The 27,654-nt window shown below is 58.7% G+C and overlaps 3 protein-coding genes across 3 annotated transcripts; all 3 read right to left on the reverse strand.

Annotated features, from left to right (window-relative positions):
- Positions 1 to 254: 254 nt before the first annotated feature.
- On the reverse strand, positions 255 to 6,830 carry PROM2 (prominin 2). Its single transcript, XM_048053994.2, has 24 exons — positions 6,526 to 6,830; positions 6,255 to 6,304; positions 5,919 to 6,121; positions 5,677 to 5,797; positions 5,460 to 5,523; positions 5,293 to 5,382; positions 4,989 to 5,188; positions 4,839 to 4,913; positions 4,688 to 4,751; positions 4,418 to 4,577; positions 4,169 to 4,321; positions 3,750 to 3,873; positions 3,129 to 3,220; positions 2,962 to 3,046; positions 2,697 to 2,843; positions 2,506 to 2,577; positions 2,340 to 2,432; positions 2,201 to 2,254; positions 1,744 to 1,824; positions 1,521 to 1,589; positions 1,335 to 1,424; positions 1,038 to 1,144; positions 855 to 933; positions 255 to 491 (listed from the first exon to the last, which is right to left on the reverse strand). The coding sequence occupies exons 1-23, from the start codon at positions 6,740 to 6,742 to the stop codon at positions 870 to 872; spliced, it is 2,475 nt and encodes an 824-aa protein (XP_047909951.2). The 5' UTR covers positions 6,743 to 6,830; the 3' UTR covers positions 255 to 491; positions 855 to 869.
- Positions 6,831 to 16,475: 9,645 nt separating this feature from the next.
- LOC136786968 (proline-rich protein 36-like) lies at positions 16,476 to 17,852 on the reverse strand. Its single transcript, XM_066983315.1, has one exon. The coding sequence runs from the start codon at positions 17,850 to 17,852 to the stop codon at positions 16,476 to 16,478; it is 1,377 nt and encodes a 458-aa protein (XP_066839416.1).
- Positions 17,853 to 25,209: 7,357 nt separating this feature from the next.
- Positions 25,210 to 26,586, reverse strand: LOC136786969 (nascent polypeptide-associated complex subunit alpha, muscle-specific form-like). Its single transcript, XM_066983316.1, has one exon. It carries the CDS (start codon positions 26,584 to 26,586, stop codon positions 25,210 to 25,212), a length of 1,377 nt encoding a protein of 458 aa, XP_066839417.1.
- Between the last annotated feature and the right edge of the window lie 1,068 nt (positions 26,587 to 27,654).

Below are 27,654 nucleotides of genomic sequence, written 5' to 3' on the forward strand. Positions count from 1 at the left end.
ACTCCCGCAGCATCTCCTCAGCCTTCCCAACCCGCAGCTCCCCTCAGCCCCAGATCCCTCCCCTGGCTCTGGAGCCCCTATAGCCATGGCCTCACCCCCACCATGGGCAGCCTCAGCCCTGGAAGCCTCTGAGGGGGCAGAGGGGACTGTGGGCCCAGCGTGCTCCCCCCAGGGGCTGCATCCCTCAGGCCCAAACGGTTCCCTACAAAGACCCAGCACTGGTGATCGCAAAAAAAAAAAAAGGCAGGTGGTGGTGGGTTTGGCATGGGAGGGTTTAATGTGCTCCATTCCTGGGTCCATCCTGGGAGCAGAGAAGCATCGCAGTGTGCTGCTGCAGGAGGGCTGCGGTGGGTGGGAGGGAGTCGGGTATGCATCCCAGCAGGGTCTGCATGTGCAGCGGGAGCACCAGCGGTCAGCGGGATCTGCGGGGGCACGTCCTGGCACCCTCCATCAGCCAGGCTCTGGGGGTGTCCCTGATGAGTGCTCAGACACTGAGGAAGAGACGTCACAGGGATCTGGGGTCCCACAATGCATGGACACAAGTGCCCCTGTGCCCAAGAAGGTTGTACAGACCCCAAGGACACTGAGGAAGGGTTGTTGGAGGGACCTGGATCCCTACAGCACATGGACACAAGTGCCCTGCGACTGGGAAGGATTCTCAGACCCTGAAGGACACTGAGAAATAGAAGTCAGAGGGACCTGGAACCCTACAACACCTGAGTGTCCTATGCCCAGGAAGGATGCTCAGACCCCCAAGGACACTGAGGTGGAGGAAGCCCTGTAATGTTTGGACATGAGTTTGACAGGCAGGAGCTCCTGAAGCAAGTGCCCCAGGTCTCAGCCTGCCACCATACCTGGCAGAGCCTGGCCTAGAGCTTGAGTGCTGTGACACGGGGGATATGGAAAGGACAGGTCTCCTCTGACCCCGTAGAGCTGTAGAGGGAGAAGGAGAAACAATCAGATGGTCGAGGAGGAGCACACAACTCCCCTCCTTGCATCATCCTAGGGAGTCTGCCCACCCTGTGTCCACTGCTTACATGAGTCTGTTGCGGATGGGGCGGAAATGTTTGGTGAGCCTTATGGCGAAGATGATGTTGGGGATGAGGAAGAAGGTGCAGCATCCCAGGCTGAACCAGAAAGCATTCTGCAAGGAGAGAGCACACAGGTCCTGCTTGGCTGTTCAGGGAGAGGCAGGCCCAGAGGGGTCTAGGGAGTCTTGTGTTAGCTGGTCCTGATGTGGGGGCATCAGGGCTGCTGTCGGCTTCAGCTGCACTGAATATGTGCTACTTTGGATAAGGGCATCCACAGAGGGACCACGACCACAGGGTCCTTACCCAGGGGTCAGCAATGCGGTCACACAGGATCACCCGCCCATTGTCCAGGGCCGTGGCAAGTGGCTGGCATGAAGCCACATCCTCCCTCAGCTGGAACAAAAAGTGAGGAGGCAAAGTGTAAAATCACTCCCAGCTCAGGGAGATGCAGTTTACTTCCTCAACTCCACAGCAAAGGCATGGACTTACCGTGTGCCCAACCCAGTGTAGGTACTGCGCAAAGTACCTCAGCTCCTTCCTTGTGAAGCAGCCAATCTCCTGGGCAGAGGGAAGGCAGCATGGAGGTGAGGCTTGGAAATGAGGGCTGGAGGTTCCAGGTGCCCCTTCCCTTCTTCCAGAGCCTCTTTACCACTTTTCCTTTCTGGCTGTGGGGAATTGTATCCCCCTGAGGCCTCATCCAGCCCTGGCTCACCTGCCGGAGGATCTGCTGGGCTTGCAAGGGCAGCTGGGCTTCCACCGAGGCTGTGGTGGCCAGCGTTGTCTTCACCCGCTCCTGGAGAAGCACAGGGAGCACAGAACACCCTTAGAGCAGTGAGCATCACTGGTCTAGTGGGACAGGTGCCCCAGGTGTGTGGGGAGCAGAATGTGCAGAGTGAGGCTTCAAATTGGGTCTGATTGTTGGTAGGCAGAGAGAGAGAAAACTCCTGGCAGGGAGTGGGCTAAACAACATGGGATGGCTCTGTCAGGGATGCAGCTTTGAGTGCTGCAAGGGGGTTCTAATTTGCAGCAGCGAAACCGAGTCACTGAAGAAACCAGTCCTCCTGGGGTTACATCTTTCCTGGGCTTCCATCACCCTATAAATCACTTCTGGGATGCTGGGTAGCAAGACCCATATGGCACTGCATATTTTTTGGAACTGAAAATAGTACCTGGAGGTGTGGTGCCAATTGAGAGAGGAACCGGATGCTTTCTCCCAGCTTCACCTGCAGGACAGAGAGGTGAAATAACCGCAAAATCCCTGTTCCCCCCTCCACAGTGACACAAGATGCCCGTCAGACATGGACTCACCACCAAAGCCTCCTGTGTTTGCACCGTGGAGTTTTGCATCTGCCACAGGGCTTGGGCCTCGGTAGCCAGCCGCCCTGCCACTGTGCCATTCCTCTGCAGGGAACAGTGGGATGAGGACAGCCCTCTGGGCATGCAGGTAGCCCCTGCTGCCTGCCCTGCCACTCACCTGCATTTTCTGCAGCCCCTCCAGGCTCCTTGCAAGGCCAGGGAGGCTGGTCTGCACTACAGGGATTTTCATCTAGAGGAAGATAGAGTCATAGTCTGCCCGAAAACCAGCCCTGGAAAGTGGCCCCCTGTTGGGCTGGCTGCAACATGCCCACCACTGGGGGGACCATCTCCCTGTCAGCATCCCCTCACCTCCTCCTGGAAGCGTCCATAGTCTACCTCGTCCACGCCGCTGCGGGCAAAGGTCTCCAGATCCTGCCTGCCCTCACTGCGGAGGAGCCGCACATCACCAAGGTGCGTTGTGAAGTCACCCAGGCGTTTTTGGAAGTTGGCCGTGTACTGCAGGCGTGAGATAGGGGGATGCCACAGGTTTGGGACCAGGTACCTCCATCCCATTAGCCTCAATAAAGCTCTTGCATTCCCCTTCCCAGAAGCTCTGGTTGAAGCCAGCCCTCACCTTGGGGGTTTTGAGGTGCTCATCCAGGTCATAGGACTTCTCTAGCTGCAGCACCTCCCACAGACCTGCACCACTCTTGCACTCCCTGCAAGTTGAAGGGACAGTGGCAGCATCACCACAAGCCTCACACTAATTAGGGGCAGAGGTGGTATTCTGTGAGCACCTACCGGTAAGTGGTGCTGAGGTTGGAGTCTCTCCTGAGGTTGAGCTGGCGGGTGAGGTTCATGGATGGAGGCAGGTTCCCAGGGGTGTCAATGAACTGGGCAAAACAGTAAGAAAAAGAGGGGTAGGGTCAGACACAGGCACTCCCAGACATGATTTTGGGATTGCTCTGCCCTCACAGGTGCATGCTGGGGTACCCCATCCCATCTGGAGCTAATCTTGCATGTATTTGTATGATGTTGGGAAGGGAAGCAGAGGAGAGCCCTTTGCACGGCCCTGCCTGTGTGTGCATGACTGCAGGATAAAGCCTGGTGCCATTCCCAGCCCCACAGCAGCATGTCACCAGTCACAAGCACCTCAGAACACCCCAGCCACCCCCAGCATCCCCAAACACCCAGGGGATAGGGGTGAAGGTGGGATCATTGTCACTCCAAACAAATTAACCAGCACAAAGCCAATTTCCTGCTGCTGTTGCAAATCCAGCGGCCTAATCCTCATCTTAATATTCTGGTCTAGGATAAGGCTTTCCAAGCAGGGTTCAGGGAGAGGAGGCAGAGCATTTGTAGGCATCTTGGTGTACCCAAGCAGACGTGTATGGAGTGATGGACAGATGCATGGCTACCCACCTTATAAATCTCCTGGTTGACCCAATTCCTGCAAACCAATGTCTGGATGTTGCCCCCAACCAGGAACGTGGCAAAAACCAAGAGGATGAGGAGCCAGGAGAACAGGAAACCCAGGCCTACGCCACTGAAAGAGGGAGAGGAGGCACGGAGGCACTGCTGGTAGCTTTGCAGACCTGAGCAGGCTTGCGGCAACCTGCCCAGCCCTGCGGCTCCTTCCTGCGCCTGGGCATGCTGGCTGGGCGCGGGAGCTGCGGGCTCCCAGGGAGGAGCAGCTTCTCCCAGACCTGCTGGCGCAGGCGGTGGCTACAAAAGCCTTTCTGCTCAGGTGGCTCCAGGTTTGTCCCTTTGATTTTGACCCCTTCTGTTTTTGGGGTGGCATGAGATGGCTACAGACCCCTGGGACCCAGAGGGATGCTTACACCATAAGGAACTTGGCGCCAGCTTCTCCTCGGCACTCGTAGTCACTTGGGTCCTCCCGCTTGGAGAGACCATATGCCCCCAGGGCCATCCCCACCACGTTGCAGGCAGTGATGAGGAGGATGATGGAGCACAGTGCCATGCCCGTGATCCACCTGGAGAAAGTTGCAGTCTCGCGATACGGTCCCAGATATGGCTCATGGGGGCTCAGCACCCACCTCCACTGCACCCCCAGCACCCATTTGTGTCACCTGTACCGCTCGAAGCGCTCCACCTCACGGAGGAAAGGCTGGCTCCGGTTCTCTGCCTTCAGCAGGGCCTCGCTGACATGCCAGGTATAGTCAGGGAGGGGGAAGCCATCGGCAATGCTCTGCACCTTCTCTGACACTTGGGTCATCTCCTCCCGCAGCTCTGCAGGACCAAGACCATGGTGAAGGGGGTCCGTGTGTCCCATGCCACCTCCCTAAATCCAAATTTACCCCACGGAGGGCAACACTGATCTGCATGGGGATCTTGCTCACCCTGAATGACCTGTGCCATCCTCTCCACAGCCAGCTCTGGGATAGAGTTGAAGGTACCGTTGCCCTGTGAGGAGAAGAGAGGGTAGGAGCAGCTCAGATGGGGCTGCCTATGGGCACTGGGCTACCCCACTTCAACCCCATCTGCCCTCACCTGCCGAATCATCTCCGCAAAATCACTTCGGGGCAGACCAGCCAATGTCTTCAAAACCTTCTCCACTGAGGGCACCTAGGTGGTGGGAGAAAGCATCCCATGAGCCTTGTGGGTGCCAGAGGGGCAGGGGCGACCAGCACCCTGTCTCACCTTGCTGTAGTCAGCACCCAGCTCCAGGCTCTGTGCCCTGCCCAGGATGCTGGCGCAGGAGGTGCAGCGTGGGTCGTCTAGGAGTGCGACCACACGCTGCCGCCGTTCCCGCAGCACTGGCTCCAGCTCAGCCCGTGCCGCTGTCAGCACCCGCACCGTCTTGTCGAGAATCTGTAAATGGTGCAGCGAGGTCTGTAGGTCTTAAAGAGAAAGCCCAAGGCTAGTTCTCACTGCTCCACTTGGCCACCCCAGTCCCTGGCAAGGCTTTGACAGTGGCCCAAGGGAGAGCCATGCTCAGCCATACCTCCTGCCCTGTCCTGCAGGTCTGCCAGTGCTGTGTAGGTCATTGCCTTCAGCTGTGCATGGATGGAGAGTCCCACGCTGCGACTTACTCCTGCAAGGCACCGTGATACCATCAGCTGCTTGTCCCAGCCCAGGCTGGGGTGCACTGGGAGCTTGTACAATGCTTACCCGCCAGGTCGGAGATTATCCGCTGCCGGGGCACTTCAAACTGGTCCACCACCATCTGCACACCCTGCAAAGAGAGAGGAGCTGGTGTACGGGGGCACATGGCAGTAGCATCCTCCAAGAGGGGATGAAACCATACTTTTCCATTAAAAATGCACCAGCTTCACCTGACCTCCCAGTCTGCTCCACCCTGGGATAGCAGAGTTGCTTGGGGACCCACCTGGGGGACATTGTCAATGTGCTGCCGCAGTGTGCGCAGTGTGTCTGGAACAGCACCAAGCCCTGGCTCCATCTGCTCCTTCACCCGTTGGTTGGTGACCAAGGCACAGATGGCACTGGTCCTGCCAGGGACAAGCAGGCAGTGATGGGGGGGTCCCACAGAGCAACCCCATCCCTGTCCCCATGGGCACGGTCCACCCTGGGGCGAGGGGGGACAGTGGTGGAGGGCTTTGGGGCACTCACAGGATGATGAGGGAGGTGATGGAGAGGCAGATGAGGAGGCAGCGGCGCCGGCAACCCAGTGAGCGCCGATGGGCACGCAGGCGGCCCCCACACCGCTGCTGGCTCCGGCAGTAGCAGAAGCACAGCCCAGCCACCGGAACAGCCACAGTGAAGAGCAGAGCCACTGCAGCACAGATGACGTAGCCCAGCTCGTACTGCACGACCTGTGTGACGGCAGAGCACAGTCAGCATGGTCACATGCAGATTTTGGGGCACTCCATCCACTCACTGTCATGAATTCCCCATCCTGGGCAGGTGCCACTACCATGGCTTCCCTGTCCCCATGTCCCTGCTCACCTGTGATGTCCGAACTGAGCTGGGGTCATTCAGGGCTGTCCTGAGCAGCTCTGTAAAAGAAACCATGGTGCCAGTGAATGCCCTGGGGGCAGCTTCCATGTCCCACAAGACGCATCCCCATCCCTCCCCTGGCAGTGTGCCACTCGGTGCAGGGACAAAGCAGCTCAGACCCCGCTGACCATTCCTAGGTGACTAGCACAGGGATTGCAGAGGGGCTCCAAGGGATGGTGGCACCCACGGAGGTAATGTCACAGGTCCCTGGGAGACTCACCTGTGGGCAGAGGGTTTTGCTGGATGAGGTCCAGATAGTGTCGGACGAGGCTGTAGAGGGGGTCGAGTGAGCTGGCCACCCGGTGCAGTGCTGGTACCCGGATTTCGGCATGGGTGTCGGTGAAGCGGAGGATGCTGCCAGGGCTGCTGGGGTGGCATTGCTGGGTGCCGGCCGGGCGCAGCAGCACCCAAGTGAGGAGCAGCCCGGCCGCCTGCATGGCTTCGGCGGTGAGGAGAGAGCCGGGCGGCCCCGTCAGCCTGCGAGCGCACGGAGGGGCATGCCTGGTCCTGGCTGGCTTCTCTGGCTGCTCTGGGAAACCTGCCTGACAGGTCGGCTGCTGTGTCGAGCCCAGATGCTGCCGCGGCTGCTCCCCAGGGCTCCCTGGGGCATCTGGGCTTGGCTTGGCTGTGCAGAGGCGGGGTTATGAGCCACACAGTTTTCCAAACCATCCCAGGCCTGTTTTACAACCACTGAGTCCCCCCCAGTCCCCACCATCCCCATGGGCAGCAAAGCCCCCTCACCCCGGGCTGGAGGAGTCCAAGGGCTGCATCCTGCAAGCCAGCATGGGCTGAGCACTAGTGGCAGGGACGGCTGGAAGCAAGACTGCTTCCCCTGGGGGGCAATGTGCAGTGTGGTGCAGTTCCCCCCAAGAAAAGGCACTTTTTCCCCAGCCAGGGGTGCTTGCAGCACCTTACTGGAGAAGATGGGGGACACCAAGTGCTCCTCCTCACAGCCCTTCTGGGAATGAGATGCACAATGGACTGGAAAATCCTGCCCTGGACATACAGGCTTGACTGAGTCCCTGTCCTGGGACAAAACTACCAGGACTAGAAAAGCATGGAGTCAGAAGAGCAATTACATGCAAGGCATCTGTACAAGTCTATATGTCTGCAAAGCAGCCCCAACCACCCCCGCTTCCCTGTACCATGGGAACCACTCCTCCTGCCACTCCCTAAGTCTCCCATGGGTGTCCATGACCCAGGGCAATTCTCTACCCATACATTGACTCCTTTCCTTGGCGGCCATCCCCACACAAATTCATGGGGTAAGCATGGGAAGCGGGAGTGGACTGTGTTAGGGCACCCACTGCATTAATTCTATGAATGACTGCAGGCAGAGACATTAAAAAGTGAACAAAAATTATTTAATAATATATTAAACAGAGCAACAGATACGGGAAATGACAATAAATGAGAAAAAAAATCCAATCCCAGTGATTTCCCAACCCAATAATCATTTACTATCCCAAATATTCCCCACTTCCCATGCTAACAATTCCTGAACCCAGTGAGGATTGTTGGGGAGGGGTGACTTTTGGAGCGGAAGGGATGGGGCTGGTGGCAGCGGCCCTTGGACACTGGCATGTGTCGTGCCCCATCCTGCACCACAGGTGGGCATGAATGGCTGGGGGCTGTTTTGTCCTCCTGCTCTGCACCCGAGGGGTGACCGTGCAGCTCCCAGCTCGGCTGCAGGTGGGTCCATGGCAACGACACTGGGAGAGCCACTGCCAGCCCAGGCTAAGGATGCAGGTGGTGGGGATGCTGTTGCCAGTGTTGGGCAGAGATGCAGGTGGTGGTGCTGGTGCTGGCATGGGATGCCAGGAGTGACAAAAAGGAATGCGAAACACTAATTAGCTACAGCACTAAAGAAGGGAAAGGGCAAGTGAGAGGGCTGAAGAGTGTGGCTGAAGCTGAAGCAGATGCCTGCAGAGGTCTCTGCGCCTGCGTCCTGAGCGGGTCTGGGTGCTGCGGGGGCCGTCAAGGAGTGCAGGGTCATGGGTAGCCATAATACTTGGCTATGACGTGGTCCTTCTGCTGCTGCACGAAGAATTGAACGGGGCCGATCCTCTGCAGGGGGGCGGCAATGCTGCTTCTTGCCCCCCAGCAGCCCCTGGGCTTCGGGCTCTCTTGCTGGGTGCCATGGTGCTGCTGATCGCCGACTGCTCCGTGCCGCTGCCACTTGCCTGCTCCTGCCAGCCATGGTACTGTCACCACCCGTCTTCCCCTGGCATGGCATCTTGTGGCCGTGGACACCCTGGCCCAGCAGCATCTTCCTCTCCTTGCCGGGGGTTTCTCTGTCATCAGCCTCTTGTGCTGAGAGCTCTCCGCTGTCCCAGGGGTGCTGGTGGGCACGGGGCGCTTGGTCCCCCGCTTGGTGCCGGTGGACACAGGGGCAGCCAGGGGGCTCTTGAGGGGACTCAGTGGGGAATTGGGCAGGGGTCTACTAAGGGCACTGAGGACCTGGGTGTCAGGGGACCTCCTGGGGGGACTCAGGGGTGGACTGGGTAGGGGTCTACTAAGGGCACCGGGCAGGGGACTGGCTGCAGGGCTGAGCGGGGGGCTCAATGCCAGCACAATAGGGGACTGCACCAACAGCCCACCCCCAACCTTCTCGGGGTACACCCCAGGGGTTGAGGGTACCTCACCGAGGGCTCCTGTGGCTTCCAGTCCCTGCGTGCTCGGCTCCTCGATGTCCTCGGAGAGGTCGGGCAGCTGGGAGAGGAGGCGGCTGAGGGCAGGACTGCTGGGCGAATCGGGGAAGGCGTCCTGGGGCTCCACGGCCTCGAGCCAGCTGAACAGCTCCTCCGTGCCGGGGATGTCCAGGTCGGCCAGGAGCTGGTCCTGCAGGTGCTGCAGCAGCTGGCTGTCCCCTGCCAGCTCTGGAAAGGCCTCGGCGAAGGCATCAGGGCCCATCTCGGGCAGCTGCGGGGGCTCCTCAGGCACCTGCGGGGCTGTCGCCGCTGAGGACGAAGCAAGAAAATCCCCCAAGACGGGCGATGTCAGCTTTCCCATGGCTCATGGGTGTGGGGCGACAACGGGGCGGCTGTGCCAGCGCCAAACTCACCGTCGGGCGTCGCCGTCTGGGTGCTGCGGGTCGATGGAGCCAGGAAAGGCTCGGGGGGAGTGGGGTCAGGCAGCGGGGGCCCCTGGTCCTCGCTGAGCCCCACGGCGTGGTCGCAGGGCTCCGGCAGCTGCCCCTGGCTGCTGGTCACGGTGCGGGGCGTGGGGAGCGCCTGCCCCCGGAGCCGAGGCCCCGGGACGAGGGGTGGCGGGGGCCTGCGGTGGGCGGGGGCCTGCAACAGGCAGGTGCCTGCGGGGTGCAGGGGCTCCCCGTGGAGCACGGCCCTGGGCCCCAGCCCCAGCGCATGGTGGGGCACCAGTGTCCCCGTCACCATGGGCTGTCCGCACTGGCAGACAGGGGCACAGGGAAGAGCGGTGTGGGGGAGCTGCCCCACGGGGGGGAGCTGCACCGGCTGCAGGTTATGCCCCATGGGGGGGAGCTGCACCGGCTGCAGGTGGTGCCCCTCGGGTGGGAGGTGCACCAGCTGCAGCTTATGCCCCACGGGGGGGAGCTGCACCGGCTGCAGGATATGCCCCACAGGGGGGAGCTGCACCAGAGGCAGGTGGTGCCCCTCGGGTGGGAGGTGCCCCCCAGGTGGCAGCTGCACCACGGGTGGGAGCTGCAGCACCTGCCCCTGGACCTCCGGCACCACGTGCCAGACGGTGGCCTGGGGCAGCGCGTAGGAGAGGGTGGGTACCTGGGGGGGCTGCAAGGGCACCGCCATCGCTCCGGGGAAGGAGGGCAGCAGCCAGGCAGCCACCGTTGGCGGCTCAGCTGGGACAACGAAGGGGGAGTTGGGCGTCTGCGGCACCGGCGGCAGCCGTCTGGGGAATCTCTCTGTGAGGAAAAAGGGCGCTGGGCCGAGCTCTCGGGTGCTGGGCTTGGCAGCTCACTGCCATCTTGGTGATGATTGCAGTTTCTTTAACTGAGCAGGCTACCCAGCGCAATCATTTTCCATCCCCATGAGCCTTTCCGGTCCCAGTCCTCATTTGCCAGGCCCAGGGGGGTTTCGCACTCCAACACTTTCCCCTCCCAAGGATTTTCCATCCCAAGACTTTTCCATCCCAAGACTTTTCATCCTCCCGGCGATTTCCCATCCCGACAGTTTCACAGCCCAACAGATTCCCATGCAAACTATTTCCCATCAGCACGAAGCGTTTCTTAATCCCATGAGATCTCATCCCAAAGACTTCCCATCCCTTGGATTTCTTTTCCAACTATTTCCTACCCCAATGAATCTTACCCACCCCATTCAGGATTTCCCATCCCAATAATTTCCCATCCCAAGAGAGATTTCCCTACCCCAATGCTTTTCCTTTCCAATGATTTTCTCCCCAAGGAAGATTTCCCATCCCAATGCTTTTCTTTCCCAAGGAAGCTTTCCCATCTCTTCCATTTCCTAGCCCCATGGCTTTCCAGCCCAAGGAAGTCTTCCCATCCCAGCAATCATTTCTCATCCCACTCATCATTTCCCATCCCCACGATTTCCAATTTTCACCATCCAAAAGACAGCTTAGCCAGCCCACAGCTAGAGAGAGATCCCAACAGGGATTTGCACGATTCTGGTAGATTCAAGGGCATGGACACTTGGCGTGCTAACGATTGCACTTTATTCCAGAGCAACACAGATCAGCGGTACCAAGAGCGCTATGATGAATCTGGCGAAGATGTAGATAGATGGTTCTTGCAGGTATTACCAGGAAATAAACAGGTGTCTGCACTTCTCTCTAGCTACCTTAGTAAAAGATCGGAAGGGTAGAGCACTAATTAACAGTAGCATTATTAGAGGCACTACTGTGGCAGTGAAAATCCATCAGGAGGGCCAACTTACCAATGCCTGCAAGGCAAATGCACTTAGGATGGGTTTTCTTTGTCAAGACTAAACTTACAAGAGGTTCAAGCTCTCCGCAGCAGTAGCTGTGCCCGCAGGACTCAGGTGCTGCCTCGGCCAGCAGGCCCAGGCAGGTGGGGCACGTCTCATCCCCGGGGGCCTCTGCTGTCAGCCCGCGGGGCGGCTGGCTCGTGCTGCCCGCGGCCTCCCTGCCGTGGAGATGCTCGGCCACCGGGATGGAGGCTGCCCACTCCTAAGCACCTCTAACCAGCAGGACCTCTAACCCTGAAGTCTCCTCTTCCACCAGCAGGACGTCAGCGTCTCTTGTTCCACCAGCAGGACATCGGCGTCTCCTATTCCACCACCAAGACCTCCATGCCTTGAGTGCCACCAGCAGTACTCCATGCGAGCTGGACGCTCAGGGCACTTATGGCCACCCACCTTTGTGAGGTCAAAGGCTGACAGTGACTCTCTGCTGACCTCACACGGCTCTCGGGCACCCCGATGGCAGCACTGACGGCGCTAAGCTGACTGCCATGAGCAAAGGCTGACATGAAATGGCTGCTGCGCAACGCCAGGAGCAATGTCTGCCGGGCCGGGGGTTCGGATGGGAGCTCGGCCTTCGGCCTGGGAACTGCGCCTGGGAGCCAGGGACGTCCTCGATGTGCAGCTGGACACCTGGGCCTGAGAAAGCAAGGTTTCTTGAAAGAAAATTGGAAACATCGTCACCTAGTGGCTGTCTCAGGGGGACGGATCGAAACGCACAGCATCTCTTGGTTACCTGAAGTGCTGGTGTCCTACGCCCTCGTATGTCTCAATGACATAAAAAGGGACAGATTTTTACCCCAAATGCAGCTCCTTTCTGTGGGAAGCTTCCCGTGCTGCGCATCCTCCTCTCTTTCTAGCATGTGGCTTCGACTTTAGGCGTGTTGTTTTTTCTCCTTGTGAGAAACAAAGTTGTGTTTTTGCAATAGAAGGTGTTTTTGCAGTGGAAAAATCCACTAACCTTGCATATGCAAAAGTGGCATTGTGTGTGGCATAGCAGTGGGGACTCTGTTAAGCAGATAAGGGGAAGGTCCCACTGTCCCAAAATCACGAGGATAGCTAAGAAAAACAGGATGAGCAGTGCGAGATCAGTAAAAGCAAAGATCACGGGCCCTCTAGTCACAAGAGAAGAAGGAAAAAATAAAAGGATAAGGAGAAATTAACGGTTGGTCAAATAAAATTGTACGTATATGGTATAGTAGTGCGTCGAGTAGGCTGTGAACCCGTAGTACTCAGCCAATGAAGAAACAGGGGAGAAATCAGGTGTCGGGTAATAGGGAATACACGGTTATGATAAACTTTTACTGCGCGCTCCTGCTTGCAGGACGCCCGCCATTGCAATCGCGAATAAAAAAGCTCCACAGAAGATCCTGTCTGAAGAAAATTATTGAGATTTTTCTCAGGGTTTAGGGGCTCGTCCCGGATCTTGTTGCCTACCAGAGAGTTCTTGCTACCACAGACAGGAAGGTGCACCCTCTGATTTCAGCGGTCCCGTCGGGGGTGGTGGCTTGTCTCGGGATGGCTGACAAAGGACTGAGACTGTTCATCTGAAGACAGGCTCTGAGAAGAACTGGGGAGAAAGGAGGCCAATACAGACAGACCACAGAGCACAGCCCAGACACAGCCCAGCCAGAGCACGTACACAGCACAGAGAGCACAGACACAGCCCGGACAGAGCCCAGACACAGCTCAGACACAGCACAGAGAGCACAGACACAGCCCGGACAGAGCCCAGACACAGCTCAGACACAGCACAGAGAGCACAGACACAGCCCGGACAGAGCCCAGACACAGCACGGACACAGCACAGACAGAGCCCAGCCAGAGCACAGACACAGCACAGGCACAGCACAGACGGAGCACAGACAGAGCAGAGAGAGCACACACACAGCACAGAGCCCAGACACAGCACGGACAGAGCCCAGACACGGCCCAGACACAGCCCAGACACAGCCCAGACACAGCACGGACAGAGCCCAGACACGGCCCAGACACAGCCCAGACACAGCCCAGACACAGCACGGACAGAGCACGGACAGAGCACGGACAGAGCACAGAGAGCACAGGCCCAGCACAGAGCACAGACACAGCACAGACACAGCCCGGACACCGGAGCCGTTATCCCAGCATGGCAGCAGCAAGGTGACAATGTGCTCGCCTGGAGGACAGCTGAAATCTTTCCGCATGTCTCACAGCTCACCCAGAGATCGGGATCACCTGGTTACTGCTGCTTTTAGATGGTGGTCTTCAGCCTGCTGTTCCCTAGGACGGCCCTCCACTGGGGTAGTCTGCTTCGCCTTCCTATTGCTCCTTCCCCTTCTCAGTAGGACTTTCTTCCCTTACTAAACGAGATGACTTGTGCATCCATTCTTTCATCTTGTGTGTATCGGTGACTGGGAATGCCACAGGGCAGTCCCCGGAGCCAGCTGTAGGGTCCGTCAGAGGGTTGGAGTGGCTGCAGGGCCTGTCAGCGGGGCTGGAGAGGCCGCAGGGCCCGTCAAAGGGGTTGGAGTGGCTGCGGGTAACATCCCAGGGCTCGGAAGGGCCTCAGAGCCCATCCCAGGGCTTGGAGGGCCTTCAGGGTGCGTCACAGGCTTGCATCAGATCAAGACGCATTTTCATAGACCCACACAATTTCTCTTGAAGGTGCTGAATTGTACTGAATAGTCTTCAAAACACACAGAGCAGACCCAGCAAACAAGCCGCTGGTGCTAGGAACTAGTTTTGTGTTGTTTGTTTGTTTGTTTGTTTTTCGTTAACTTTGTTTCATGAGAACAGATACCAAATGGGTATTTTCAGGCAAGGGCAAAGATGACCCTGGAGTTGGAGCTATCTAAAGGATGAATAACTAGGAATCTATTTACTCGAGAAGACCCTTTTGTAAGGAAAAATCCTACACACGTGCACTGGAGTTTGATACTAATCCATTTGTTGGAAACCACTGGAAAACAATGGAAAGCTATTCTAAGACGAAGTACCCTCATTCTAATACAAAAAATCACAGCCCTAGAGTGAGAGACCCCAGCCCAAGAGGAGACCCTTCCCCTCTGAGGATGCGCAGAATCATTTTGTCATGTCAGCCGTAGGCTAATTCTGGAACCTGTGAGAAGTTAGGGGATTGTACTAGCATGGAAATGTAGTGATAAAAGATTGTATCAAGCGTGGCGTGGAAAATCTTTCCATGTGCTGGCTTTGTGGGAAACCACCTGGTACCCAGACTCGCGCAGTTCTGAAAGAAAACTGTGTCTCGACCTGGTGTCTGGATTGGCTTCTTGCGCATCGGGTAACAAATCCAAACTTTTCTCGGACAACTTGGCGAGCTGTAAATCTCTGGCACTGCCAGCATCGGGGCACACCTTTCTAAAACCTTTTAGCAGCGCCGTAGGATACCACATTTGTTCAGGGCTGAATTCCAAAGCCATCGGAGGTGGCAATCGTGATAAAACCCGGCCCACATCCCCCCCCAGCCCTTGCCACCTGTAGCCATCCTGCCTCAGGGCTGATCGCTGGCTGGAATTTTTAACTCCTTGTCTAACCACAGAGGTTGTCATTCGGGGACAAATACTGGGTTAAGTTCACCGTCGGTGCAAGAGGAGCACGTGCTACCTGCAAATGGGCAAAAGCATCAGCAAACATAGGCCAGCCCCCAGGGATCATAAACAACAAGAAAGGGATTAAGAAAAAGCACCTAAAAAGCACAGAAAAACAACACCAGAAAGGACAAAATCAACATTGTGACCAGCAACTATCAATCTCAGAGAAAGCTTATAAGAAACACTCTTTTAAAACATTCCGGTCAGATGTGACGTTAGCTCAACCCTTTGTGCCCCAGCTTGGCTGCCAAAAAGTCTGTTGTGGTGTAACCCAGCAGGCCGCTCAGCACCACACATCTGTTCGCTCACGTCCCCCCATCCTGAGTGAACATGCAGAGAATCGGAAGGAAAATAAAAGCTCATAGGCATTGATAAAGAGTTTAATAATAAAGGAATAGAAAATAATAATACAAATCATACAATACATTAAAAAGACAATCAATAAAATTTATTAATGTAAACAATTTTTTCCCAGCCTAATGCTCTCCTATCACCACCATGATCACAACATCACAAAATATCACAAAAAATCCACCATGATCACAATATCACAAAATCACCTAGCAATTTCCCATCCCATCATTTCACACTAATGAATCCCCATCACCGTCATGACTTCCCATCCCACTGATCATTTCCTATCCCAGCAACCTCCCATTGCTGATCCCAAGGCTCAGTTCCCAACTCCCATCCATCCATCCATCCATCCATCCATCCATCCATCCATCCATCCATCCATCCATCCACCCATTTTCTCCTGTCCGTGCTGGCCATGCCCACATCCATTCACGGACTGAGCATGGGCAGCGGGAGCGGGCTGCATTAAATCCCCTCGGCATCCCACTGCCAGAACAACTGCAGGCAGAGGCGTTGCTGAGTGAACACCTACACTAGAGGAATTTAAGAAAAAAGGCTATAAAGCAGAGAAAGGACCAGAAAGGAAGAAATAAGCTTTCAATCCCTGCCATTTTGTGTCCCAACAAGCAGTTCCCATGCCCAAACTTGCCCATGCCAGGTATTGCCCATCCCAACAGCTTCCATCGCAACACTCCCAACACTCATTCGTGACCCCCCCATCTCCCATCCCCCCCCGTTGCCCATCCCTGACAGTGAGAAACACTGACTAGCTACAGCACTAAAGAAGGGTAAGGGCAAGCGAGAGGGGAAAGGGCTGAAGAGTGCGGCTCAAGCTGGAGCAGGTGCCTGCAGAGGTCTCTGTGCCTGCGTGCTGAGCTCAGCACCACTGGGTGCTGCAGGGGCCGTCGAGGAGCGCAGGGTCACGGGTAGCCGGCATACTTGGCTATGGCCCCGTCTTTCTGCCGCTGCGCGAAGAATTGCACAGGGCCGATCTTCATCTGGTGGGCCGCCCGCTGCCGCTCCTCCTGGGCCAGCTGCTTCAGGCGCTCCCGCTCGGGACGCTGCTGCAGCGTGATGGGCACCGGCTCCTCCTGCTCCTCCAGCGGCGTGGGCGCCGCGTCACCGCCTGCCCAGGGCCCCACGCAGGGCACGTAGTCCACGCGGGGCCGTGCCAGGGGCTGCAGCATGCGCGGCTGTGTGGGCAGAGCCCCCCGCTGCGCTTGGCCCCCTGCGGCTGGCAGGCACAGCGCTCTGGGCGCCTGCTCTAGGGCAGCGTCCCCTGTTCACGCCGTGCTGCCTGGTGGTGCCGGCACCACCTTCTCTTTGCCGCCAGCTGGGGATTGGGGGGCAGCGGGCACAGCGCTGGAGCCTGGCACTGTCTGCGCGGCGCTGGGCATCGTGCTGGGGCTGCTGGAGGTGGGCTGCGGCTGCACGCAGGGCAGCTGGCGCCCTGGCCCCAGCGCCTTCGCCCTGACCCCCAGCGGCTGCAAAGTCTCGCTGGGGGTCTTTGTGCCCCGGCGCTGGCGCTGCAGCGTCTTGGCCCTGACGCCTTGGGGACAGAGGCTGTCCTGGGGCCGCACGGCACCGGGCTCCGCGCTCGGAGTCTCCGGCAGCAGCCGCGCTCTGCGGGGAGGCGGCGACGCTGCTCCTTGCCCCCCAGCAGCCCCCGGGCTTCGGGCTCTCTTGCTGGGCGCCCGGCTGTTGTTGGTCGCTGGCTGCTGCCTGCCACTGCCGTCTTTCCTGCTGCTGCCACGGCGTCCTGGGGCCTTGGACATCCTGGCGTCCCTGGCACGGCGTCCCTGGCAAGGCGTCTTGGGGCCTTGGAGACCCTGGCCCAGCAGCATCTTCCTGTCCTTGCCGGGGGGTTTCTCTGTTGCTGGTCTCTTGGGCTGGGAGCTCTCCGCTGTCCCGGGGGTGCTGGTGGGCGCGCGGCGCTTGGCCCCCCGCTTGGTGCCGGTGGACGCAGGGGCAGCCAGGGGGCTCTTGAGGGGACCCAGGGGGCATTTGGGCAGGGGTGTCCTCTGCTCACTGAGGACTTGGGTGTCAGGGGACCTCTTGGGGGGACTCAGGGGGGGTTTGGGCAGGGGTCTACTAGGGGAACTGAGGACCTGGGTGTCAGGGGACCTCCTGGGGGGACTCAGGGGTGGACTGGGTAGGGGTCTACTAAGGGCACCGGGCAGGGGACTGGCTGCAGGGCTGAGCGGGGGGCTCAATGCCAGCACAACAGGGGACTGCACCAACAGCCCACCCCCAACCTTCTCGGGGTACACCCCAGGGGTTGAGGGTACCTCACCGAGGGCTCCTGTGGCTTCCAGTCCCTGCGAGCTCGGCTCCTCGATGTCCTCGGAGAGGTCGGGCAGCTGGGAGAGGAGGCGGCTGAGGGCAGGACTGCTGGGCGAATCGGGGAAGGCGTCCTGGGGCTCCACGGCCTCAAGCCAGCTGAACAGCTCCTCCGTGCCGGGGATGTCCAGGTCGGCCAGGAGCTGGTCCTGCAGGTGCTGCAGCAGCTGGCTGTCCCCTGCCAGCTCTGGAAAGGCCTCGGCGAAGGCATCAGGGCCCATCTCGGGCAGCTGCGGGGGCTCCTCAGGCACCTGCGGGGCTGTCGCCGCTGAGGACGAAGCAAGAAAATCCCCCAAGACGGGCGATGTCAGCTTTCCCATGGCTCATGGGTGTGGGGCGACAACGGGGCGGCTGTGCCAGCGCCAAACTCACCGTCGGGCGTCGCCGTCTGGGTGCTGCGGGTCGATGGAGCCAGGAAAGGCTCGGGGGGAGTGGGGTCAGGCAGCGGGGGCCCCTGGTCCTCGCTGAGCCCCACGGCGTGGTCGCAGGGCTCCGGCAGCTGCCCCTGGCTGCTGGTCACGGTGCGGGGCGTGGGGAGCGCCTGCCCCCGGAGCCGAGGCCCCGGGACGAGGGGTGGCGGGGGCCTGCGGTGGGCGGGGGCCTGCAACAGGCAGGTGCCTGCGGGGTGCAGGGGCTCCCCGTGGAGCACGGCCCTGGGCCCCAGCCCCAGCGCATGGTGGGGCACCAGTGTCCCCGTCACCATGGGCTGTCCGCACTGGCAGACAGGGGCACAGGGAAGAGCGGTGTGGGGGAGCTGCCCCACGGGGGGGAGCTGCACCGGCTGCAGGTTATGCCCCATGGGGGGGAGCTGCACCGGCTGCAGGTGGTGCCCCTCGGGTGGGAGGTGCACCGGCTGCAGGATATGCTCCTCGGGTGGGAGCTGCACCACCTGCAGGTTATGCCCCACGGGGGAGAGCTGCACCGGCTGCAGGATATGCTCCTCGGGTGGGAGGTGCACCACCTGCAGGTTATGCCCCACGGGGGAGAGCTGCACCGGCTGCAGGTTATGCCCCACGGGGGGGAGCTGCACCGGCTGCAGGATATGCCCCACAGGGGGGAGCTGCACCAGATGCAGGTGGTGCCCCTCGGGTGGGAGGTGCCCCCCAGGTGGCAGCTGCGCCACGGGTGGGAGCTGCAGCACCTGCCCCTGGACCTCCGGCACCACGTGCCAGACGGTGGCCTGGGGCAGCGCGTAGGAGAGGGTGGGTACCTGGGGGGGCTGCAAGGGCACCGCCATCGCTCCGGGGAAGGAGGGCAGCAGCCAGGCAGCCACCGTTGGCGGCTCAGCTGGGACAACGAAGGGGGAGTTGGGCGTCTGCGGCACCGGCGGCAGCCGTCTGGGGAATCTCTCTGTGAGGAAAAAGGGCGCTGGGCTGAGCTCTCGGGCGCTGGGCTCGCCGGCAGGGCCGCAGCCCCGGGAGGAGCGGGAGCCCGCTGCTGTACCTGCCATGGTCGCTGGAGAGTGGGGCGGTTCGTTGGGGAACCCGGGCAACGGGGGCTCCGCCCCAACGGCTGACCAGCCCCTCACCGCCATCTTGGTGAGGACTGCAGTTTCTCTACCCAAGCAGGCTTCCCAGCGCCATCAGTTTCCATCCCCATGAGCCTTTCCCGTCCCAGTCCTCATTTGCCAGGCCCAGGGGGGTTTCGCACTCCAACACTTTCCCCTCCCAAGGATTTTCCATCCCAAGACTTTTCCATCCCAAGACTTTTCATCCTCCCGGCGATTTCCCATCCCGACAGTTTCACAGCCCAACAGATTCCCATGCAAACTATTTCCCATCAGCACGAAGTGTTTCTTAATCCCATGAGATCTCATCCCAAAGACTTCCCATCCCTTGGATTTCTTTTCCAACTATTTCCTACCCCAATGAATCGTACCCACCCCATTCAAGATTTCCCATCCCAATAATTTCGCATCCCAAGAGAGATTTCCCTACCCCAATGCTTTTCCTTTCCAATGATTTCCTCCCCAAGGAAGATTTCCCATCCCAATGCCTTTCCTTAAGGATGACTTCCTCCCCAAGGAAGGTATCTCATCCCAATGCTTTTCCTTCCCAAGGAAGCTTTCCCGTCTCTTTCATTTCCTAGCCCCATGGCTTTCCAGCCCAAGGAAGTCTTCCCATCCCAGCAATCATTTCTCATCCCACTCATCATTTCCCATCCCCACGATTTCCCATTTTCACCATCCAAAAGACAGCTTAGCCAGCCCACAGCTAGAGAGAGATCACAACAGGGATTTGCACGATTCTGGTAGATTCAAGGGCATGGACACTTGGCGTGCTAACGATTGCACTTTATTCCAGAGCAACACAGATCAGCGGTACCAAGAGCGCTATGATGAATCTGGCGAAGATGTAGATAGATGGTTCTTGCAGGTATTACCAGGAAATAAACAGGTGTCTGCACTTCTCTCTAGCTACCTTAGTAAAAGATCGGAAGGGTAGAGCACTAATTAACAGTAGCATTATTAGAGGCACTACTGTGGCAGTGAAAATCCATCAGGAGGGCCAACTTACCAATGCCTGCAAGGCAAATGCACTTAGGATGGGTTTTCTTTGTCAAGACTAAACTTACAAGAGGTTCAAGCTCTCCGCAGCAGTAGCTGTGCCCGCAGGACTCAGGTGCTGCCTCGGCCAGCAGGCCCAGGCAGGTGGGGCACGTCTCATCCCCGGGGGCCTCTGCTGTCAGCCCGCGGGGCGGCTGGCTCGTGCTGCCCGCGGCCTCCCTGCCGTGGAGATGCTCGGCCACCGGGATGGAGGCTGCCCACTCCTAAGCACCTCTAACCAGCAGGACCTCGAACCCTGAAGTCTCCTCTTCCACCAGCAGGACGTCAGCGTCTCTTGTTCCACCAGCAGGACATCGGCGTCTCCTATTCCACCACCAAGACCTCCATGCCTTGAGTGCCACCAGCAGTACTCCATGCGAGCTGGACGCTCAGGGCACTTATGGCCACCCACCTTTGTGAGGTCAAAGGCTGACAGTGACTCTCTGCTGACCTCACACGGCTCTCGGGCACCCCGATGGCAGCACTGACGGCGCTAAGCTGACTGCCATGAGCAAAGGCTGACATGAAATGGCTGCTGCGCAACGCCAGGAGCAATGTCTGCCGGGCCGGGGGTTCGGATGGGAGCTCGGCCTTCGGCCTGGGAACTGCGCCTGGGAGCCAGGGGCGTCCTCGATGTGCAGCTGGACACCTGGGCCTGAGAAAGCAAGGTTTCTTGAAAGAAAATTGGAAACATCGTCACCTAGTGGCTGTCTCAGGGGGACGGATCGAAACGCACAGCATCTCTTGGTTACCTGAAGTGCTGGTGTCCTACGCCCTCGTATGTCTCAATGACATAAAAAGGGACAGATTTTTACCCCAAATGCAGCTCCTTTCTGTGGGAAGCTTCCCGTGCTGCGCATCCTCCTCTCTTTCTAGCATGTGGCTTCGACTTTAGGCGTGTTGTTTTTTCTCCTTGTGAGAAACAAAGTTGTGTTTTTGCAATAGAAGGTGTTTTTGCAGTGGAAAAATCCACTAACCTTGCATATGCAAAAGTGGCATTGTGTGTGGCATAGCAGTGGGGACTCTGTTAAGCAGATAAGGGGAAGGTCCCACTGTCCCAAAATCACGAGGATAGCTAAGAAAAACAGGATGAGCAGTGCGAGATCAGTAAAAGCAAAGATCACGGGCCCTCTAGTCACAAGAGAAGAAGGAAAAAATAAAAGGATAAGGAGAAATTAACGGTTGGTCAAATAAAATTGTACGTATATGGTATAGTAGTGCGTCGAGTAGGCTGTGAACCCGTAGTACTCAGCCAATGAAGAAACAGGGGAGAAATCAGGTGTCGGGTAATAGGGAATACACGGTTATGATAAACTTTTACTGCGCGCTCCTGCTTGCAGGACGCCCGCCATTGCAATCGCGAATAAAAAAGCTCCACAGAAGATCCTGTCTGAAGAAAATTATTGAGATTTTTCTCAGGGTTTAGGGGCTCGTCCCGGATCTTGTTGCCTACCAGAGAGTTCTTGCTACCACAGACAGGAAGGTGCACCCTCTGATTTCAGCGGTCCCGTCGGGGGTGGTGGCTTGTCTCGGGATGGCTGACAAAGGACTGAGACTGTTCATCTGAAGACAGGCTCTGAGAAGAACTGGGGAGAAAGGAGGCCAATACAGACAGACCACAGAGCACAGCCCAGACACAGCCCAGCCAGAGCACGTACACAGCACAGAGAGCACAGACACAGCCCGTACAGAGCCCAGACACAGCACGGACACAGCACAGAGAGCACAGACACAGCCCGGACAGAGCCCAGACACAGCACAGGCACAGCACAGACGGAGCCCAGAAAGAGCAGAGAGAGCACACACACAGCACAGAGCCCAGACACAGCACGGACAGAGCCCAGACACGGCCCAGACACAGCCCAGACACAGCACGGACAGAGCACGGGCAGAGCACAGACACAGCACAGACACAGCACGGACAGAGCACGGACAGAGCACGGACAGAGCACAGAGAGCACAGGCCCAGCACAGAGCACAGACACAGCACAGACACAGCCCGGACACCGGAGCCGTTATCCCAGCATGGCAGCAGCAAGGTGACAATGTGCTCGCCTGGAGGACAGCTGAAATCTTTCCGCATGTCTCACAGCTCACCCAGAGATCGGGATCACCTGGTTACTGCTGCTTTTAGATGGTGGTCTTCAGCCTGCTGTTCCCTAGGACGGCCCTCCACTGGGGTAGTCTGCTTCGCCTTCCTATTGCTCCTTCCCCTTCTCAGTAGGACTTTCTTCCCTTACTAAACGAGATGACTTGTGCATCCATTCTTTCATCTTGTGTGTATCGGTGACTGGGAATGCCACAGGGCAGTCCCTGGAGCCAGCTGTAGGGTCCGTCAGAGGGTTGGAGTGGCTGCAGGGCCTGTCAGCGGGGCTGGAGAGGCCGCAGGGCCCGTCAAAGGGGTTGGAGTGGCTGCGGGTAACATCCCAGGGCTCGGAAGGGCCTCAGAGCCCATCCCAGGGCTTGGAGGGCCTTCAGGGTGCGTCACAGGCTTGCATCAGATCAAGACGCATTTTCATAGACCCACACAATTTCTCTTGAAGGTGCTGAATTGTACTGAATAGTCTTCAAAACACACAGAGCAGACCCAGCAAACAAGCCGCTGGTGCTAGGAACTAGTTTTGTGTTGTTTGTTTGTTTGTTTGTTTTTCGTTAACTTTGTTTCATGAGAACAGATACCAAATGGGTATTTTCAGGCAAGGGCAAAGATGACCCTGGAGTTGGAGCTATCTAAAGGATGAATAACTAGGAATCTATTTACTCGAGAAGACCCTTTTGTAAGGCCAAATCCTACACACGTGCACTGGAGTTTGATACTAATCCATTTGTTGGAAACCACTGGAAAACAATGGAAAGCTATTCTAAGACGAAGTACCCTCATTCTAATACAAAAAATCACAGCCCTAGAGTGAGAGACCCCAGCCCAAGAGGAGACCCTTCCCCTCTGAGGATGCGCAGAATCATTTTGTCATGTCAGCCGTAGGCTAATTCTGGAACCTGTGAGAAGTTAGGGGATTGTACTAGCATGGAAATGTAGTGATAAAAGATTGTATCAAGCGTGGCGTGGAAAATCTTTCCATGTGCTGGCTTTGTGGGAAACCACCTGGTACCCAGACTCGCGCAGTTCTGAAAGAAAACTGTGTCTCGACCTGGTGTCTGGATTGGCTTCTTGCGCATCGGGTAACAAATCCAAACTTTTCTCGGACAACTTGGCGAGCTGTAAATCTCTGGCACTGCCAGCATCGGGGCACACCTTTCTAAAACCTTTTAGCAGCGCCGTAGGATACCACATTTGTTCAGGGCTGAATTCCAAAGCCATCGGAGGTGGCAATCGTGATAAAAACCGGCCCACATCCCCCCCCACCCCTTGCCACCTGTAGCCATCCTGCCTCAGGGCTGATCGCTGGCTGGAATTTTTAACTCCTTGTCTAACCACAGAGGTTGTCATTCGGGGACAAATACTGGGTTAAGTTCACCGTCGGTGCAAGAGGAGCACGTGCTACCTGCAAGTGGGCAAAACCATCAACAAACATAGGCCAGCCCCCAGGGATCATAAACAACAAGAAAGGGATTAAGAAAAAGCACCTAAAAAGCACGGAAAAACAACACCAGAAAGGACAAAATATCAACATTGTGACCAGCAACTATCAATCTCAGAGAAAGCTTATAAGAAACACTCTTTTAAAACATTCCGGTCAGATGTGACGTTAGCTCAACCCTTTGTGCCCCAGCTTGGCTGCCAAAAAGTCTGTTGTGGTGTAACCCAGCAGGCCGCTCAGCACCACACATCTGTTCGCTCACGTCCCCCCATCCTGAGTGAACGTGCAGAGAATCGGAAGGAAAATAAAAGCTCATAGGCATTGATAAAGAGTTTAATAATAAAGGAATAGAAAATAATAATACAAATCATACAATACATTAAAAAGACAATCAATAAAATTTATTAATGTAAACAATTTTTTCCCAGCCTAATGCTCTCCTATCACCACCATGATCACAACATCACAAAATATCACAAAAAATCCACCATGATCACAATATCACAAAATCACCTAGCAATTTCCCATCCCATCATTTCACACTAATGAATCCCCATCACCGTCATGACTTCCCATCCCACTGATCATTTCCTATCCCAGCAACCTCCCATTGCTGATCCCAAGGCTCAGTTCCCAACTCCCATCCATCCATCCATCCATCCATCCATCCATCCATCCATCCATCCATCCATCCATCCACCCATTTTCTCCTGTCCGTGCTGGCCATGCCCACATCCATTCACGGACTGAGCATGGGCAGCGGGAGCGGGCTGCATTAAATCCCCTCGGCATCCCACTGCCAGAACAACTGCAGGCAGAGGCGTTGCTGAGTGAACACCTACACTAGAGGAATTTAAGAAAAAAGGCTATAAAGCAGAGAAAGGACCAGAAAGGAAGAAATAAGCTTTCAATCCCTGCCATTTTGTGTCCCAACAAGCAGTTCCCATGCCCAAACTTGCCCATGCCAGGTATTGCCCATCCCAACAGCTTCCATCGCAACACTCCCAACACTCATTCGTGACCCCCCCATCTCCCATCCCCCCCCGTTGCCCATCCCTGACAGTGAGAAACACTGACTAGCTACAGCACTAAAGAATGGTAAGGGCAAGCGAGAGGGGAAAGGGCTGAAGAGTGCGGCTCAAGCTGGAGCAGGTGCCTGCAGAGGTCTCTGTGCCTGCGTGCTGAGCTCAGCACCACTGGGTGCTGCAGGGGCCGTCGAGGAGCGCAGGGTCACGGGTAGCCGGCATACTTGGCTATGGCCCCGTCTTTCTGCCGCTGCACGAAGAATTGCACAGGGCCGATCTTCATCTGGTGGGCCGCCCGCTGCCGCTCCTCCTGGGCCAGCTGCTTCAGGCGCTCCCGCTCGGGACGCTGCTGCAGCGTGATGGGCACCGGCTCCTCCTGCTCCTCCAGCGGCGTGGGCGCCGCGTCACCGCCTGCCCAGGGCCCCACGCAGGGCACGTAGTCCACGTGGGGCCGTGCCAGGGGCTGCAGCATGCGCGGCTGTGTGGGCAGAGCCCCCCGCTGCGCTTGGCCCCCCGTGGCTGGCAGGCACAGCGCTCTGGGCGCCTGCTCTAGGGCAGCGTCCCCTGTTCACGCCGTGCTGCCTGGTGGTGCCGGCACCACCTTCTCTTTGCCGCCAGCTGGGGATTGGGGGGCAGCGGGCACAGCGCTGGAGCCTGGCACTGTCTGTGCGGCGCTGGGCATCGTGCTGGGGCTGCTGGAGGTGGGCTGCGGCTGCACGCAGGGCAGCTGGCGCACTGGCCCCAGCGCCTTCGCCCTGACCCCCAGCGGCTGCAAAGTCTCGCTGGGGGTCTTTGTGCCCCGGCGCTGGCGCTGCAGCGTCTTGGCCCTGACGCCTTGGGGACAGAGGCTGTCCTGGGGCCGCACGGCACCGGGCTCCGCGCTCGGAGTCTCCGGCAGCAGCCGCGCTCTGCGGGGAGGCGGCGACGCTGCTCCTTGCCCCCCAGCAGCCCCCGGGCTTCGGGCTCTTTTGCTGGGCGCCCGGCTGTTGTTGGTCGCTGGCTGCTGCCTGCCACTGCCGTCTTTCCTGCTGCTGCCACGGCGTCCTGGGGCCTTGGACATCCTGGCGTCCCTGGCACGGCGTCCCTGGCAAGGCGTCTTGGGGCCTTGGAGACCCTGGCCCAGCAGCATCTTCCTGTCCTTGCCGGGGGGTTTCTCTGTTGCTGGTCTCTTGGGCTGGGAGCTCTCCGCTGTCCCGGGGGTGCTGGTGGGCGCGCGGCGCTTGGCCCCCCGCTTGGTGCCGGTGGACGCAGGGGCAGCCAGGGGGCTCTTGAGGGGACCCAGGGGGCATTTGGGCAGGGGTGTCCTCTGCTCACTGAGGACTTGGGTGTCAGGGGACCTCTTGGGGGGACTCAGGGGGGGTTTGGGCAGGGGTCTACTAGGGGAACTGAGGACCTGGGTGTCAGGGGACCTCCTGGGGGGACTCAGGGGTGGACTGGGTAGGGGTCTACTAAGGGCACCGGGCAGGGGACTGGCTGCAGGGCTGAGCGGGGGGCTCAATGCCAGCACAACAGGGGACTGCACCAACAGCCCACCCCCAACCTTCTCGGGGTACACCCCAGGGGTTGAGGGTACCTCACCGAGGGCTCCTGTGGCTTCCAGTCCCTGCGTGCTCGGCTCCTCGATGTCCTCGGAGAGGTCGGGCAGCTGGGAGAGGAGGCGGCTGAGGGCAGGACTGCTGGGCGAATCGGGGAAGGCGTCCTGGGGCTCCACGGCCTCGAGCCAGCTGAACAGCTCCTCCGTGCCGGGGATGTCCAGGTCGGCCAGGAGCTGGTCCTGCAGGTGCTGCAGCAGCTGGCTGTCCCCTGCCAGCTCTGGAAAGGCCTCGGCGAAGGCATCAGGGCCCATCTCGGGCAGCTGCGGGGGCTCCTCAGGCACCTGCGGGGCTGTCGCCGCTGAGGACGAAGCAAGAAAATCCCCCAAGACGGGTGATGTCAGCTTTCCCATGGCTCATGGGTGTGGGGCGACAACGGGGCGGCTGTGCCAGCGCCAAACTCACCGTCGGGCGTCGCCGTCTGGGTGCTGCGGGTCGATGGAGCCAGGAAAGGCTCGGGGGGAGTGGGGTCAGGCAGCGGGGGCCCCTGGTCCTCGCTGAGCCCCACGGCGTGGTCGCAGGGCTCCGGCAGCTGCCCCTGGCTGCTGGTCACGGTGCGGGGCGTGGGGAGCGCCTGCCCCCGGAGCCGAGGCCCCGGGACGAGGGGTGGCGGGGGCCTGCGGTGGGCGGGGGCCTGCAACAGGCAGGTGCCTGCGGGGTGCAGGGGCTCCCCGTGGAGCACGGCCCTGGGCCCCAGCCCCAGCGCATGGTGGGGCACCAGTGTCCCCGTCACCATGGGCTGTCCGCACTGGCAGACAGGGGCACAGGGAAGAGCGGTGTGGGGGAGCTGCCCCACGGGGGGGAGCTGCACCGGCTGCAGGTTATGCCCCATGGGGGGGAGCTGCACCGGCTGCAGGTGGTGCCCCTCGGGTGGGAGGTGCACCGGCTGCAGGATATGCTCCTCGGGTGGGAGCTGCACCACCTGCAGGTTATGCCCCACGGGGGAGAGCTGCACCGGCTGCAGGATATGCTCCTCGGGTGGGAGGTGCACCACCTGCAGGTTATGCCCCACGGGGGGGAGCTGCACCACCTGCAGGTTATGCCCCACGGGGGGGAGCTGCACCGGCTGCAGGATATGCCCCACAGGGGGGAGCTGCACCAGATGCAGGTGGTGCCCCTCGGGTGGGAGGTGCCCCCCAGGTGGCAGCTGCGCCACGGGTGGGAGCTGCAGCACCTGCCCCTGGACCTCCGGCACCACGTGCCAGACGGTGGCCTGGGGCAGCGCGTAGGAGAGGGTGGGTACCTGGGGGGGCTGCAAGGGCACCGCCATCGCTCCGGGGAAGGAGGGCAGCAGCCAGGCAGCCACCGTTGGCGGCTCAGCTGGGACAACGAAGGGGGAGTTGGGCGTCTGCGGCACCGGCGGCAGCCGTCTGGGGAATCTCTCTGTGAGGAAAAAGGGCGCTGGGCTGAGCTCTCGGGCG

The sequence above is a fragment of the Anser cygnoides genome, chromosome 26 (assembly GCF_040182565.1).
Source record: "Anser cygnoides isolate HZ-2024a breed goose chromosome 26, Taihu_goose_T2T_genome, whole genome shotgun sequence".
NCBI classification, from domain to species: domain Eukaryota; kingdom Metazoa; phylum Chordata; class Aves; order Anseriformes; family Anatidae; genus Anser; species Anser cygnoides.

Coding starts and splice junctions, on each gene's coding strand:
- LOC136786969 (XM_066983316.1), bottom strand. CDS start 26,586: ATGGGAAAGCTGACATCACCCGTCTTGGGGGATTTTCTTGCTTCGTCC.
- PROM2 (XM_048053994.2), bottom strand. CDS start 6,742: ATGCAGGCGGCCGGGCTGCTCCTCACTTGGGTGCTGCTGCGCCCGGCC. Junction 6,122..6,254: donor GCTCAGTTCGGACATCACAG/GTGAGCAGGGAC, acceptor GCCGTCACACAG/GTCGTGCAGTACGAGCTGGG. Junction 3,047..3,128: donor AACCTCAGCACCACTTACCG/GTAGGTGCTCAC, acceptor TTCAACTTGCAG/GGAGTGCAAGAGTGGTGCAG.
- LOC136786968 (XM_066983315.1), bottom strand. CDS start 17,852: ATGGGAAAGCTGACATCGCCCGTCTTGGGGGATTTTCTTGCTTCGTCC.